The sequence below is a fragment of the Cervus elaphus genome, chromosome 14, assembly GCF_910594005.1.
Source record: "Cervus elaphus chromosome 14, mCerEla1.1, whole genome shotgun sequence".
Classification (NCBI taxonomy): Eukaryota; Metazoa; Chordata; class Mammalia; order Artiodactyla; family Cervidae; genus Cervus; species Cervus elaphus.
In genome coordinates, this window is record NC_057828.1 from 10,297,272 (window position 1) to 10,314,731 (window position 17,460).

At 41.7% G+C, this 17,460-nt stretch overlaps 1 protein-coding gene across 16 annotated transcripts in view; it reads left to right on the top strand.

The window, feature by feature from the left end:
• The first annotated feature begins 1,983 nt into the window (after nucleotides 1-1,983).
• Nucleotides 1,984-17,460, top strand: part of LOC122708237 — an 87,955-nt gene continuing 72,478 nt past the window's right edge. For all 16 annotated transcript variants that reach the window (XM_043924457.1, XM_043924459.1, XM_043924461.1 and 13 more), the window contains exons 1-2: nucleotides 1,984-2,193; nucleotides 5,990-6,120. In XM_043924457.1, the coding sequence (XP_043780392.1) occupies nucleotides 6,081-6,120 (40 nt within the window). In that variant the 5' untranslated portion in view covers nucleotides 1,984-2,193; nucleotides 5,990-6,080. The remainder of the gene's footprint in view (nucleotides 2,194-5,989; nucleotides 6,121-17,460) is intronic.

Consider the following 17,460-nt stretch of genomic DNA (forward strand, 5'->3'; position numbering starts at 1 on the left):
ACACTTCCCTGGCTTCCTTGCAGCTCAGACAGTACAGCATCTGCCAACAATGCAGGAGACCCGAGTCCAATCCGTGAGTCGGGAAGATCTCCTGCAGAAGGAAGTGGCAACCCACTCCAGTATTCTTGCCTGGAAAATCCCATGGACGGAGGAGCCTGGTAGGGCTACAGTCCACGTGGTCACAAGGTGTTGGACATGACTGAGCGAATTCACTCACTCCAGACAACCTTAGAGAAGAACAGGCCCCCTTAACAGTAGATATCCACATATATGCCTATGTATACTTACTCTTTTCTTGGGTTAGTGCAGCAGCTCACTAATCCGACTGCTTCCCCTTCTCGCCTCACTAAAGGTGAATCTGTTCCGTAAAGTGCCGGTTTCCTTCTTTTTCCGAACCTCACCTCCTCTAATTTCCTTACCCTATACTGGTTAAGAGCTGCCACATCAGTATTCTTAAATCGAAATCAGGATGAACCTAAGGAAAAAGAGAATAGCGATAAGACAAAGGCCAAAGCTCTCATTATGGCCCTACAGGGAGTTAACTTTAGGGCTACAAATGTGGGAGGACACAAGCAAAAACCTGGAGTCTGTTTCTGTTGTAAGGATGGAAACTTTAAGGGACAATGCCCCCAAGGCAAGCAGAGGCCACCACCAAGGCCTTGCCCCACTTGCAAGGGAGATCACTGGAAGAGGAACATCCCCAGGGATGTAGGTTTCAGGGGTCAGAAACTCAGATCCAAGATCAAGATTGACAAGGGCCCAGGGCTTCACACAGTGGCTCCTGTCCTCAGCCCCACACAGGAGCCTCAAGGGACTCTTAACTGGAGGAGGCCATCCTGTTAAATTCCTACTTGATACAGGAGGCACTTTCTCAACCCTCCTGTGTAATCTGGGTCCTCCTCCTCCTAAGTCAGCTACTAAACGTGGCATTTCTGGAAAGCCAGTTACAAAATTCTTTACACAACAGTTGACTTGTAACTGGGATTCTATTCTTTTTTTTTTCATGTGTATATGTGCATGTGCTCAGTTGCGTCTGCCTCTCTGACTACAACCCCATGGACTGCAGGCAGCCCACCAGGCTCCTCTGTCCAAGGGATTTTCCAGGCAAGAGTACATGAGGGGGTTGCCATTTCCTCCTCCACGGGATCTCTCCCACTCAGGGATCGAACTTGCATCTTTTGCAACTGCCTGCATTAGCAGGCTGATTCTTCACTACTGCACCACCTGGAAACCCCAAGTGAGCACAGGGCGCCTGGTGCTGGGTGTTGGGTGAAGGGCGGTGGCAGTGAAACCCCAGGAGGTGAGAAAGGGGGAGGGTGATCATCCTGGGCCGGCCGACCCACTCTGCCTGCAGCGAGGCCGAATGATCCCCCATGCTCCGTCCACGAGGGACTCAGCGTTCTGCTCTGAAGTTCTGATGGGGAGACCCCTGTAGAGGGCCCGGTGGGCTCAGACGTGGGGCCAAGGACACCAGCCGGGCACATCTGGGACAGCAGTGGCACCCTCGCTTCCACCCCCCGGGGGGCCGGGCATACACGCACGGCAGCCAGCCGGGGACTGCGGCTCAGGCAAATGCACTTCAGCGGGAGAACGCCGGGGGCACGTGTGCTCCTCCTGGCCCAGCACGTGACAACGTCGGTGGACAGAAGGTGGCAAAGGGCAAGGGACCGGGGCCAAGGTTGGCCCGGCAAAGTGAGACACACCAGAGCACAGCCCTGGGGATCAGCAGATGGGACGGATGAGGCACCGACGGAGCGTGGCCATGTAGGCCCATGTTGCAAAGACGTGGCAGTGGCACAGAACTGGCGGTGCAGGTGGTTCTGTGGCCAGCAGGTGGCCCTCGCTGTCGCTCGCGGCCCGGAAGCCATTCCAAATGACCAGGAGTGCTTCCGGGTCACACCACGGGCTCTCACCAATGGAAGCCTCCATTATAGGAGCAGTCCCATGCCTCCCAGGACGGATACTGCCCGTCCTGAGCCCATGGGGACCCCATGTCGCGGCTTGCACCCACCACCGCCAACACCCAGTGCCCCAACAGCTGGTCAGGGAGAAGGCTCTCCCGCCATATACCGGCACCTCCACGGCCCTCACATGCAACCTGCTGTGCCCAGCTTCACCCCTCAGGGACTGAGGGCACTTCTCTGCCCGGGGATGCCACCAGCCACGGAGGCCAGGGAACAACACCCACATGAGGTGAGGCTGGTTAGGTCCTAACCAGGGGAAGGGGGTGCTGGGCGGTCACCTGTGTGGGGCAGGCCGGGAGGGGGAAAGCCGGCAGTGACAGAGAAAGGCAACAAGCCCGCACAGGGAGGGCAGGGGGACAGGGGCACGTGTGCCGTCTCGTGACCAGAAAGACCGAGTCATGGCCGGCCTCCAGGAAAATGAGGGTCCCACCACCACACACAGGAGGCTGGTCTCGCAATGCCTGTGACGCCGGCCAGCTCCCTCTATCCCCAGAGTCTCCCAGGAACCAGCTCCGCCGCCAGGCCAGCGTGCCACAGCCCCACCACGTGTAGCTGAGGGGCCCCGTCCATCCATCCATCCGCAGCAAAACCCCCATCCTAGGAAGAGATATTCTATCTAAAGTGTAGATTTCAATTCATACGGAAAAAAAAAAGTTGTGCTTACCTTTGACAGAAGTAGAAGTTAACCCCAAAGTCTGGGCAACCGGAGGAAAGATAGGAGGAGTCATCTGAGCTCAAACAGTACAGTTCAGTTCAGTCGCTCAGTCCTGTCTGACTCTTTGCAACCCCATGAATCTCAGCACGCCAGGACTCCCTGTCCATCACCAGCTGCCGAAGTTTACTCAAATTCACGTGCATGGAGTCAGTCATGCCATCCAGCCGTCTCATCCTCTGTCATCCTGTTCTCCTCCTGCCCCCAATCCCTCCCAGCATCAGGGTTTTTTCCAATGAGTGAACTCTTCACAAGAGGTGGCCAAAGTATTGGTGTTTCAGCTTCAGCATCAGCCCTTATAATGAATATCCAGGACTGAACTTTAGGATGGACTGGTTGGAACTCCTTGCAGTCCAAGGGACTCTCAAGAGTCTTCTCCAACACCACAGTTCAAAAGCATCAATTTTTTAGCACTCAGCTTTCTTCACAGTCCAACTCTCACATCCATACATGACTACTGGAAAAACCATAGCCTTGACTAGACAGACCTTTGTTGGCAAAGTAATGTCTCTGCTTTTTAATATGCTGTCTAGGTTGGTCATAACTTTCCTTTCAAGGAGTAAGCGTCTTAATTTCATGGCTGCAGTCAACATCTGCAGTGATTTTGGAGCCCAAAAAAATGAAGTCTTGACACTATTTCCACTGTTTCCCCATCTATTTGCCATGAGGTGATGGGACCAGATGCCATGATCTTAGTTTTCTGAATGTTGAGCTTTAAGCCAACTTTTTACCTTTCCTCCTTCACTTTCATCAAGAGACTTTTTAGTTCCTCTTCACTTTCTGCCATAAGGGTGGTATAATCTGCATATCTGAGGTTATTGATATTCCTCTTGACAACCTTGATTCCAGCTTGAGCTTCACCCAGCTGAGTGTTTCTCATGATGTACTCTGCATATGAGTTAAATAAGCAGGGTGACAATATACGTCCTTGACATATACCTATTCCTATTTAGAACCAGTCTGTTGTTTCATGTCCAGTTCTAACTGTTGCTTCCTGACCTGCATACAGGTTTCTCTAGAGGCAGGTCAGATGGTCTGGCATTCCCATCTCTTTCAGAATTTTCCACACTTTATTATGATCCACTCAGTCAAAGGCTTTGGCATCATCAATAAGGCAGAAATAGATGTTTTTCTGGAACTCTCTTGCTTTTTTGATGATCCAGTGGATGTTGGCAACTTGATCTCTGGCTCCTCTGCCCATTCTCAAATCAGCTAGAACATCTGGAAGTTCATGGTTTACATATTGCTGAAGCCCCGCTTGGAGAATTTTGAGCATTACTTTGCTAGCGTGTGAGATGAGTGCATTTGTGCGGTAGTTTGACCATTCTTTGGCATTGCCTTTCTTTCAGATTGGAGTGAAAACTGACCTTTTCCAGTCCTATGAACACTGCTGAGTTTTCCAAATTTGCTGGCATATTGAGTGCAGCATGTACACAACATCATCTTTCCAGATTTGAAATAGCTCTCCTGGAATTCCATCACCTCCATTAGCTTTGTTTGTAGTGATGCTTCCTAAGGCTCACTTGACTTGTCATTCCAGGATGTCTGGCTCTAGGTGAGTGATCACACCATTGTGATTATCTAGGTCTTGAAGATCTTTTTTGTACATTTCTGTGTATTCTTGTCACCTTTTTTAAATATCTTCTGCTGCTCTTAAAGCCATACCATTTCTGTCCTTTGTTCTCCCATCTTTGCATGAGATGTTCCCTTGGTATCTCTAATTTTCTTGAAGAGATCTCTAGTGTTTCCCATTCTGTTGTTTCCCTCTATTTCTTTGCACTGATCACTGAGGAAGGCTTTCTTATCTCTCCTTGCTATCCGTTGGAAGTCTGCATTCAAATGGGTATATCTTTCCTTTTCTCCTTTGCCTTTCACTTCTCTTCTTTTCACAGCTACCTGTAAGGCCTACTCAGACAGCCATTTTGGATTTTTTGCATTTCTTTTTCTTGGGGATGGTCTTGATCCCTGTCTCCTCTACAATGTCACGAACCTCTGTCCATAGTTCATCAGGGACTCAGTCAGATCTATTCCCTTCAATCTATTTCTCACTTCCACTGTATAATGGTAAGAGATTTGATTTAGGTCATACGTTAATGGTTTAGTGGTTTTCCCTACTTTCTTCAATTTTAATCTGAATTTGGCCATAAGGAGTTCATGATCTGAGTCACAGTCAGCTCCTGGTATCATTTTTACTGACAGTATAGAGCTTCTCCATCTTTGACTGCAAAGAATATAAATCAATCTGATTTCAATGTTGGCCATCTGATGATGTCCATGTGTAGTCTTCTCTTGTGTTGTTTGAAGAGGCTCTTTGCTCTGACTAGTTCCTTCTCTTGACAGAACTCTATTAGCCTTTACCCTGCTTCATTCTGTACTCTAAGGCTAAATTTGCTTATTACTCTAGGTATTTGACTTATTACTTTTGTATTCCAGTCACCTATAATGAAAAACTCATCGTTTTGGGGTTATCAGTTCTAAAAGTTCTTGTAGGTCTTTATAGAACTGTTCAACTTCAGCTTCTTTAGTGTTGCTGATCAGGGCATAGACTTGGATTACTGTGATATTGAATGGTTTGCCTTGGAAACGAACAGAGATCATTCTGTTGTTTTTGAGATTGCATCCAAGTACTGCATTTCAGACTCTCTTGTTGACTGTGATGGGTACTCCATTTCATCGAAGGGATTCTTGGCCACAGTAGTAGACACAGTGGTCATCTGAGTTAAATTCACCCATTCCAGTCCATTTAAATTCACTGATTCCTAAACATCGATGCTCACTCTTGTCATCGCCTATTTGACCACTTCCAGTTTGCCTTGATTCAAAGACCTAACATTCCATGTTCCTATGCAATATTGCTCTTTACAGCATTGGACCTTACTTCTATCCCCAGTCACATCCACAGCTGTGTGTTGTTTTTGCTTTGGCTGCATCTCTTTATTCTTTCTGGATTTATTTCCCTACTGATCTCCAGTATCACTTTGGGTGCCTACTGACCTGAGGAGTTCATCTTTCAGTGTCCTAGCTTTTTGCCTTTTCATCCTGTTCATGCGTTTCTCAAAGCAAGAATACTGAAGTGGTTTGCCATTCCCTTCTCCAGTGGACCACATTTTGTCAGAACTCTCCACCATGACCCGTCCATCTTGGGTGCCCCTACACAGCGTGGCTTAGTTTCATTGAGTTAGACAAGACTGTGGTCCTGTGATTAGACTGGCTAGTTTTCTGTGACTGTGGTTCCAGGCCGTCTGCCCTCTGATGCCCTCTCTCAGCACCTGTCATCTTACTGGGGTTTCTCTTACCTTGTGGGGCTGTGCAGTGCTGGAGCAGTGAGCAGCTGAGAGGAGATACCCCATGTCCAGTGCCCAGGAGGAGATACCCCAAGTTCAACGTCAGGAGCAGTGACTGTGATGTGCTGGAGCAGCCGTGAAGAGATATCCCATGTCCAAGGTAAGAGAAAGTGGCCAAGGTCATGGTGACTTAATCTCAGGACCAAGTTCAGTTCAGTCCTCAGTCTTATCTGACTCTGTGACCCCATGGACTGCAGCATGCCAGGCCTCCCTGTCCATCACCAACTCCTAGAGCCTGCTCAAAACATGGCCATCGAGTTGGTGATGTCATCCAACCGTCTCATCCTCTGTCATACCCTTCTCCTCCTGCCTTCAATCTTTCCCAGAATCAGGGTCTTTTCCAATGAGTCTGTTCTTCCCATCAGGTTTCCAAAGTATTGGAGTTTCAGCCGCAGCATCAATCCTTCCAATGAATATCCAGGACTGATTTACTTTTGGATAGACTGGCTTGATCTTACAGTCCAAGGGACTCTCAAGAGTCTTCTCCAACACCACAGTTCAAAAGCATCAATTCTTGGTCACTCATATCCAGCTCTCACATCTTACATGACTACTTGAAAAGCCATAACTTTGACTAAGACTTGTTGGCAAAGTAATGTCTGCTTTTTAATATGCTGTTTAGGTTGGTCATAGCTTTTCTTCAAAGGAGCAAGTGTCTTTTAATTTCATGGATGCAGTCACCATCTTCAGTGATTTTGGAGCCCAGGAAAATAATCTCTTTCACCATTTCCAATTTTTCCCCATCTATTTGCAATGAAATGTTGAGACTGGATACCATGATCTTCATTTTTTGAGTGTGGAGTTTTAAACCAGATTTTTCACTCTACACTTTCACTTCCATCAAGAGGCGCTTCAGTTCTTCTTTGCTTTCTGCCATTAGGGTGGTTTCATCTGCATATTTGAGGTTATTGATAGTTCTCCCAGAAGTCTTGATTCTAGCTTGTGCTTCATCCAGTCTGGCATTTCACATTATATACTCTGCATATAAGTTAAATAAGCAGGGTGACAGTATATAGCTTTTACATACTCCTTTCCCAATTTGCAACCAGTCCAAAGGATCAAGGCAAGCCATAAAGATGTTAAGTGTCTTGACTTTTAAATTGATTGGTTAGAAATAATGTGATTTAAGGAAGTATGTAAAAACTACTCTAAGTCCCAGTATGGGGACTCTTTACACCGTCTCAGTTTCTATGCTGATAGCTTTGTACTTTTGTCCTCTTTAATAAATCTTATTTGCTTGCTACTGTGAGTGTTTACCTGTTCATGGATTCCATTCCTTGTCTCCACAGAACCGAACTCAAATTTCCCATTTCAGTGTCATCTGCATATCTGAGGTTATTGACATTTCTCTTAGCAGTCTTGATTCCAGGTTGTGCTTCATCCAGCCTGGCATTTCGCATGATGTACTCTGCATAGAAATTACATAAGCAGGGTGACAATATACAGCCTTGATGTACTCCTTTCCCAATTTGGAACCAGCGTGTTGTTCCATGCACGCTTCTAATCTGTATGCTTCTTGACCTCATGCAGATTTCTCAGGAGGCAGAGAAGGTGGTCTAGTATTCACATCTCTCACAATTTTCAACAGTTTGTTGTGATCCACACAGTCAAAGGCTTTAGCATAGTCAATGAACCAGAAGTAGATGTTTTATTTCCTGAATTCTCTTGCTTTTTCTATGATACAGCAGATGTTGCCATTTTGATCTCTGGTTACTCCGACTTTTCTAAATTCAGCTTGTACATCTGGAAGTTGTCAGATCACATATTGTTGAAGCCTAGCTTAAAGAATTTTGAGCATTACCTTGCTAACATGTGGAATGAGTGTAATTGTGTGGTAGTTTTAATGTTCTTTGGCATTGCTATTCTTTTTTGTTGTTGTTATTGTTTTTGAAAGATAATTGCTTTACAGAATTTTGCTGTTTTCTGTCAGACCTCAACATGAATCAGACATAGGTATACATGTATTCCCTCTCTTTTGAAACTCCCTCCCATCTCCCTCCCCATCCCACCCCTCTAGGTTTATACAGAGCCCCTGTTTGAGTTTCCTGAGCCATACAGCAAATTTCCTTTGGCTATCTATTTTATATATGGTAATGTAAGTTTCCATGTTACCCCTTTCATACATATAACCTTCTTCTACCCTCTGTCCATGTCCACAGTTTTATTCTCTATGTCTGTTTCTTCATAGTTTCACTGTAAATAAATTCTTCAGTACCAGTTTTCTAGACTCCATATATATGCATTAGAGTACGGTATTTTTCTTTCTCTTTCTGACTCACTTCACTCCGTATAATAGGTTCTTGGTTCATCCACCTCATTAGAACTGACTCAAATGTGTTCCTTTTTATGGGTGAGTAATATTCCATTGTGTGTATGTACCACAACTTCTTTATCCATTCTTCTATTAATGGACATCTAGGTTGCTTCCATTTTCTGGCTATTGTAAATAGTGTTGCAGTGAACAATGGGATACATGTGTCTCTTTCAATTTTGGTTTCCTCAGGGTATATGCCTAGGCATGGGATTGCTGGGTCAATATGGTGGTTTTATTCCTAGTTTTTTAAGGCATCTCAATACTGTCTTTCATACTGGCTGTATCAATTTACATACCCACCATCAGTGCAAGAGTGTTCCCTCTTTTCCACACCTTATCCAGCATTTATTGTTTGTAGGCTTTTTAGTGAGAGCCATTCTGACAGGTGTGAGATGATATGTCATTGTAGTTTTGATTTGCAATTCTTTAATAATGAGTAATGTTAAACATCTTTTCATGTGCTTGTTAGCCGTCTGTATATATTCTTTGGAGAAATGTCTCTTTAGGTCATTTTTCCACTTTTGATTGGGTTGTTTGTTTTTCTGGTATTGAGTTGTATGAGCTGCTTGTATGTTTTGGAAATTAATCATTTGTCAGTTGTTTCATTTGCCATTAATTTCTCCCATTCTGAGGATTGTCTTTTCACCTTGCTTATAGTTTGCTTTGCTGTGTAAATGCTTTTTAAGTTTAATCAGGTCCCACTTGTTTACTTTTGTTTTTATTTCCATTCCTCTAGGAGGTGTTTCATAGAGGATCTTGCTTTGATTGATGTCATCAAGTGTTCTGCCTATGTTTTCCTCTAAGAGATTTACAGTTTCTGGTCTTACATGTAGGTCTTTAATCCATTTTGAGTTTTATCTTTGTGTATGATGTTAGAAAATGTTCTAATTTCATTCTTTTACATGTAGCTGTCCAGTTTTCCCAGCACCATTTATTGAGGAGGCTGTCTTTGCCCCATTGTATATTCTTGCCTCTTTTGTCAGAAATAAGTTACCCATAGGTGTCTGGGTTTATTTCTGTGCTCTCTATCTTGTTCCATTGGTCTATATTTCTGTTTTTGTGCCACTAACATACTGTCTTGATGACTGTAGCTTTGTAGTATAATCTGAAATCAGGAAGGTTGATTCCTCCAGCTCCATTCTTCTTCTTTAAGACTGCTTTGGCTAGTCTGGTTCTTCTGTGTTTCCATATGAACTGTGAAACTTTTTGTTCTAGTTCTGTGAAAAATTCCATTGGTAATTTGATAGGGATCACATTGAATCTGTAGATTGTGTTTGGTAGTATTGTCATTTTTGCAGTATTGATTCTTCCTACACAGGGACATGGAATATCTCTCCATTTGTTTATGTCATCTTTGATTTCTTTCACTAATGTTTTATCATTTTCTGTGTACAGTTCCTTTGTCTTCTTAGGTAAGTTTCTTCCTAGATATTTAATGCTTTTTCTTGCAGTCGTGATCAGGACTGATTCCTTAATTTTTCCTTCTGATTTTTCACTGTTAGTATTTAGAAATGCAAGTGATTTCTGTGTATTGAGTTTGTATCCTGCAGCTTTGCAAAATTCAGTGATTATCTCTAGTAATTTTCTGATACTATCTTTAGGGTTTTCTATGTACAGTATCATGTCATCTGCAGACAGTGAGAGCTTTACTTCTTTTCTGATCTGGATTCCTTTTATTTCTTTTTCTTCTGTAGTCATAGCTGTAGTTAGGACTTCCAGAACTATGTTGAGTAGTAGTGGTGAAAATGGACACCCATGTCTTGTTCCTGATCTTGGGGGGGATGCTTTCAGTTTTTCAGCATCGAGAGTAATGTTTACTGCAGGCTTATCATGTATGGCCCTTACTATGTTGATGTAGGTTCCTTCTATGCCCATTTTTTGAAGAATTTATTTTAATCATAAATGTGTGCTGAGTTTTCTCAAAGGTGTTTCTTTATCTATCGAGATAATCATGTGGTTTTTTTTCTCTCAGTTTGTTAATATGGTGCATCACATTGTTTGATTTCTGTATATTGAAGAATCCTTGCATCCCTTGAATAAACCCAACTTGTTCATGGTGAACTTGTTGATATGTTGCTGAATTCTGTTTGCTAAAATTTTGTCGAGTATTTTTGCATCTATGTTCATCAATGATATTGGCCTATAGTTTTCTTTTTGTGTGTTGTCTTTGTCTGGTTTTCATATCAGGGTGATGGTGGCCTCATAGAATGAATTTGAAAATGTTCCTTCCTCTACAATTTTTTGAAAAAAGTTTTAGAAATATAGGCATTAGCTCCTCTCTACATGTTTGAGAGAATTCTGCTGTGAAGCCATCTGGTCCTGGGTGTTTGATTTTGGGGAGACTTTTGATCACAGCTTCAATTTCAGTGCTTGTAATTGGGTTGTTCATAATTTCTATTCCTTCCAGGTTCAATCTTGGAAGATTGAACTTTTCTAAGAATCTGTCCATTTCTTCCAGGTTATCTATTTTATTGCTATATAGTTGTTCATAATAGTCTCTTATAATCCTTTGTATTTCTGCATTGTGTGTTGTAACCTCTCCTTTTTCATTTCTAAGTTTGTTGATTTGATTCTTCTCTCTTTTTTCTAGACTAGTCTGGCTAAATGTTTGTCAATTTTGTTTATCACCTCAAAGAGCCAACTTTTAGCTTTTTTAAGCTTTACTATTATTTATTTCCTTTCTTTTTCCTTTATGTCTGTTCTGTCTTTATGCTTTCTTTCCTCCTACTAATTTTGAGGTTTTTTTCTCCTTCTTTTCTCAGTTGTTTCAGGTGTAAAGTTAGGTTGTATATTTGTTGTTTTCCTTGTTTCTTGAGGTAGGATTGTATTGTTATAAACTTCCCTGTTAGAACTGCTTTCTCTGCATCCCAAAGGTTTTGTGTTGTCATGTTTTCATTGTCATATGTTTCTAGAAATCTTTTTATTTCTTTAGTTACCTGTTGGTTATTTAGTCTCCATGTGTTTGTGTTTCTTACACTTTTTTTTTCTTGTAATTGATGGAGAAGATGCTTGATATGATTTAAAGTTTCTTAAATTAACTGAGGTTTGGATTTGTGACCCAAGATGTGGCCTATCCTGGAGAATGTTCCATGTGCCCTTTAGAAAAAACTTATTCTTCAGTATTTGAATGGAATGTCCTGACGATATCAATGAAATCCATCTCATTTAATGTATCATTTAAGACTTGTGTTTCCTTATTAATTTTCTGTTTTGTTGATCTGTCCATGGGTGTAAGTGGGATGTTAAAAGATCCAGCTATTATTGTGTTACTGTCAGTTTCTCCTTTTATGTCTCTTAGTGTTCGTCTTATAGATTGAGGTTCTCCTATGTTGGGTGCATAGATATTTACAATTGTTATGTCTCCCTCTTGGATTGATCTGTTGAGCATTATGTAGTGTTCTTCCTTATCTCTTGTAATCTTCCTTGTTTTAAGATGTATTTTGTCTGATATGAGGACTGCTACTCCAGCTTTCTTTTGCTTTCCATTTGCATGGAATATATTTTTCCATCCTCTCACTTTCAGTCTCTATGTGTCTTGAGGTCTGAAGTGGGTTTCTTGTAGAGAGCCTATATATGGGTCTTGTTTTTGTATCTACTCAGCCAACCTGTGCCTTTTGGTTAGAGCATTGAATTCATTTACATTTAAAGCAATTATTGATATATATGTTCCTATTGCCATTTTCTATTTCTGGGGGGTTGATTTTGGGGATCTTTTTTCTTCTCTCTTATTTCTTGACTACATAAGTCCCTTTAACATTTGTTGTAAAGCTAGTTTGGTGGTATTGAATTCTCTTAAATTTTGCTTTTCTGAAAAGCTTTTTATTTCTCCATTAATTTTGAATGAGATCCTTGCTGGGTACAGTAGTCTTGGTTGTAGATTTTTCCCTTTCAGTACTTTAATTATGTCCTGCAGAGTTTCTGCCTAAAGATCAGCTATTAAGTGTATGGGATTTCCCTTTTATATTATTTGTTTCTCCCTTGCTGCTTTTAATATGCTTTGTGTTTAGCTTTTCTTAGTCCATTGATGTCTGTCTTGGCATGTTTCTCCTTGGTTTGGCATTGCCATTCTTTGGGGTTGGAATGAAAACTGACATTTGCCAGTCCTGTGGCCGCTACTGAGTTTTCCAAATTTGCTGGCATATTGAGTGCAGCACTTTCACAGCATCATCTTTTAGGATTTGAAATGTTACCCAAATGTTCATCCAAGACCAACTGGTTTATAAATCAAAAGAGGCACATCATTTTGCCACAGTACCCTTTATGTTACTCAGTGTAGTTCGTCTTCTTCTTCTTCTTCTTTTTTTAATCAGGCCCCTCATCTCAAGGGTTTGAAATCATTTACTAGGTTGTGCTCAGTTGCTGTTGTGTCCTACTGTTTGCAACCCCAAAGCCTGTAGCCCACCAGTCCCCTCTGTCCGTGGGGATTCCCAGGCAGGAATCCTGGAGTGGATTGTCATTTCCTTCTCCAGGGGATCTTCTGGACCCAGGGTTGGAATCCACCTGTCTTGCAAATCCTTCATTGGCAGGCAGATTCTTTACCACTGAGCCACCAGGGAAGCCCCCATTTACTGGATTACCATATAATTAAAGAATCACATGAAACAGTTTGAAGTGAAAATATTGTAGTGAGTGCAACATGTCACCTGGATTGAGCTATTTGTTGCAATTGTATTCTAAATTTGCTTTTTAGCTTCATGGCACTAGAATGTAGGTACCTTGATTGCAGAACTAACATAACATTTTTTCATTACCACCTGAACAGAACTGAAACTATCTGAATTAACAAGTCCAACTAAAATTAAAAATGTCATGATACATTTTATTTTACAATATGAAAATTTTAAAAAATAATACTTGTTCAACAATTAGTGTGTTTATATTTGTGTTCAGCATTCAGTAATGAACAAGGCCAGATTGCTTTTTTTCAAGGAGCTTATAGCTTGGTGAGTGAGTCAAGAAAATAAACAATTTCAATACATTGTAAAGAGTTTTAAGACACCACAATTTCACTTGTTACAAAGAAACATAAAAGAGAACTAGGAAACAATGGGGAAACTAGACAAAAAATTCTTGACACATTATGTGATCAATAAGTAAAAATTAACTAAGTTATAAACAAAGTTCTGATTAGACAGATGAATAGGTTTATTTGTAAAAGCATTGCTTTCCAGAAGCTTATTTTGTTTACAGAAATATTGTTTTCTATAAATTGCTGTGCCTGGTATTACAACCAGTTAAGAGTATAAAAGGATTCAGTAATTTCTCTTGATCTTCCCTCTGTCTGTTATGCAAAGTGCCTTCTTCCAATTCCAGATTTCACAATATAAATCATTTATAGATAGAATTGTTGCATGCATATGTATTACTTTATCAGCTTCTTGCCAGTTTTTATTTATCACCTTTTGGTGGTGGTGGTTTAGGTGCTGAGTCATGTCTGATTCTTTGTGACCCCATGAACTGTAGCCTACTGGGGGCTTCTGTTCATGAGATTTTCTAGGCAAGAACATTGGAGTGGGTTACCATTCCGTTCTCCAGTTATGTCCATTTAAACTCACTTAAGTCACAATGCTATTTCTTTCTTTCCTTTTTTTCTTTTTTTTTTGCCATGTGGCATATGCCATCTTAGTCCAAAGACTAGGGATGGAACCCATGCCCCCTTCATTGGAAGCGTGGAGTCTTAACCATTGGACCACCAGGAAAGTCCCCCAAAAGCTTATTTTATGAGTGTTTTGGCACACAAACAAAGACAACTTCATAAATCCTGTAAAAATAAATCATTTTAGTTAAGTAGAATGTCCTTTCTCTATTGAATTCATAACAGTAATAAGACTTGGGGTCACAGTGAAGTTAGCTCTCATTCGAGATATAGATACACATTCAGTTTATAAAGCACTGAATGCGTTTAAGTAAAATTATCTTAAGAGTTCATTAAATCACCTAAACTGAATACATGTTTATACTCCTACCTCACATTAATTAATTATATGCATTTCTTAATCAACGCAGCTCAGTTCTATTTTCCTCCAGTGTTGATACAGATAAATCTGTCTTTCTTTGAACATGAGATGAGAATATTGACTTGAATTTGCAGCTATATTTTATAGAGAATGGCTTTGCTCAAACAAAAGATCAGTCTCAGTATTGTGTGAAGTTCATTCTGGAAAGCTGTGGCCAAACTTGGACACCACATGCTCACTCTGAGGGAGAGTCGTCCTGAGTAAAAGCAGAAGGAATTGTATTCCCTTCTTACTATTTAAATCTCTCTCTTAAAAAAGGAAAGATATTCCCATTTGAATGCAGGGTTCCAAAGAACAGCAAGCAGAGATAAGAAAGCCTTCTTCAGCAATCAATGCAAAGAAATAGAGGAAAACAACAGAATGGGAGAGCTAGAGATCTCTTCAAGAAAATTAGAGATACAAAGGGAACATTTCATGCAAAGATGGGCTCGATATAGGACAGAAATGGTATGGACCTAACAGAAGCAGAAGATATTAAGAAGTCATGGCAAGAATACACAAGAACTGTACAAAAAAGATCTTCATGACCCAGATAATCACAGTGGTGTGATCACTCAACTACAGCCAGACATCCTGGAATGTGAAGTCGAGTGGGCCTTAGAAAGCATCACTATGAGCGAAGCTAATGGAGATGATGGATTTCCAGTTGAGCTCTTTAAAATCCTGAAAGATGATGCTGTGAAAGTGCTGCACTCAATATGCCAGCAAATTTGGAAAACTCAGCAGTGGCCACAGGACTGACAAAGGTCAGTTTTCATTCCAATCCCAAATAAAGGCAATGTCAAAAATGCTCAAACTACCACACAATTGCATTCATCTCACACGCTAGTAAATTAATGCTCAAAATTCTCCAAGCCAGGCTTCAGCAATGTGTGAACCATGAGCTTCCAGATGTTCAAGCTGGTTTTAGAAAAGGCAGAGGAGCCAGAGATCAAGTTGCCAACATCCACTGGATCATCATAAAAGCCAGAGAGTTCCAGAAAAACATCTATTTCTGCTTACTGACTATGCCAAAGCCTTTGACTGTGGATCACAATAAACTGTGGAAAATTCGGAGAGATGGGAATACCGGACCACCTGACCTGTCTCTTGGGAAATCTGTATGCAGGTCAGGAAGCAACAGTTACAGCTGGACGTGGAACAACACACTGGTTCCAAATAGGAAAAGGAGAAGGTCAAGTCTGTATATTGTCACCCTGCTTATTTAACTTATATGCAGAGTACATCATGAGAAACGCTGGTCTGGAGGAAGCACAAGCTGGAAACAAGATTGCCGGGAGAAATATCAATAACCTCAGATATTCAGATGACACCACCCTTATGGCAGAAAGTGAAGAGGAACTAAAAAGTCTCTTGATGAAAGTGAAGGAGGAGAGGGAAAAAGTTGGCTTAAAGCTCAACGTTCAGAAAACTAAGATCATGGCATCTGGTCCCATCACTTCATGGCAAATAGATGAGGAGACAGTGGAAACCATGTCAGACTTTATTTTTTTGGGCTCCAAAATCCCTGCAGATGGCGATTGCAGCCAGGAAAGTAAAAGATGCTTACTCCTTGAAAGGAAAGTTATGACCAACCTAGATAGCATATTAAAAAACAGAGATATTACTTTGCCAACAAAGATCCATCTAGTCAAGTCTATGGTTTTTCCAGTGGTCACGTATGGATGTGAGAGTTGGACTGTGAAGAAAGCTGAGTGCAAGAGAATGATGCTTTTGAACTGTGGTGTTGGAGAAGACTCTTGAGAGTCCCTTTGACTGCAAGGAGATCCAGCCAGTCCATCCTAGAGGAGATCAGTCCTGGATGTTCATAGGAAGGTTTGATGTTGAAGGTGAAACTCCAGTACTTTGGCCACCTTATGCGACGAGTTGACTCAATGGAAAAGAGCCTGATGCTGGGAAGGATTGGGGGCAGGAGGAGAAGGGGCCGGCAGAGCATGAGATGGTTATAAGGTATCTCTGACTCGATGGACATAAGTTTGGGTAAACTCTGGGAGTTGGTGATGGACAGGGAGGCCTGGCGTGCTGCGACTCATGGGGTCGCAAAGAGTTGGGCACGACTGAGTGACTGAAGTGACCTGAACTGAACTTTCTCCTTTTCCCTCCTTCTCTGTTTCCGTCTCCCTTTATTACTCTCCCTCACTTCTTTTACTGCCCCTCTCTACATGTGCTGTATAGTAGTATTTATTGCTGAATAACAAATATTCACACACTTGGTGATTTACAGCAACTTCCAGGTGCTGTCTCACTGCTGTGCAGATCGGAAGTTGTGATAGGCCATTGCTGGAATCTCTGCTTGGTGTCTCTGATGTCCAAAATCAAACTGTCAGCCTAGCAACATTCTGCTTTGGAACTCTTCCAAGCACATGTGTTTGTGGCAGAATTCAACTCCTTGCACATTTTTGAAAACATTTTCGTATCAAGTCACACTAAAATGCTATGCAAGTAGAAACATTTTTGAAACAAATTTATGCATTCCTTCCCTTTAGCCTTATTTCCTTGATGAAGCTCAACATACTTTCACCTGTTTATAATTGACAAATATAAATGGTTACTTAATGATTTGTAAAAGCCAGCGCCAGTGTTGGCTGTTTGAAGGTTGCAGGGAATAGGAGGGGAGGGGATAAGACTCAAAGCTAAAAGAAGCCACAGCACCTGCTAATAGGAATGCAAAGACACTATGAGGTTGCCACACATAGATGAAGTTGGAGTTCTGATATGAAATTGGGGTTCAATATTTTTGATAAATTTCTAACAATCACAGAAGAATAAAGGAAAGAAGAGATCTTTCCAATGAGTCATCTGTTCGCATCTAATGACCAAAATACTGGAGCTTCAGCTTCAGTATCAGTTCTTCCAGTGAGTATTTGGGGTTGATTTCCCTTAATATTGATTGGTTTGATCTCCTTGTTGTCCAAAGGACTTTGAGGAGTTTGAAGACTTTATTCTTTGGTGTTATGCCTTCTTTACAGTCCAGTTCTCACAGCCCTACACAACTACCGGGAAGACCATAGCCTTGACTACAATGGACCTTTGTCAGCAGAGTAATGTCTCTGCTTTTCAACACACTGTCTAGGTTTGTCACAGCTTTCCTGCCAAGAAGCGGTTGTGT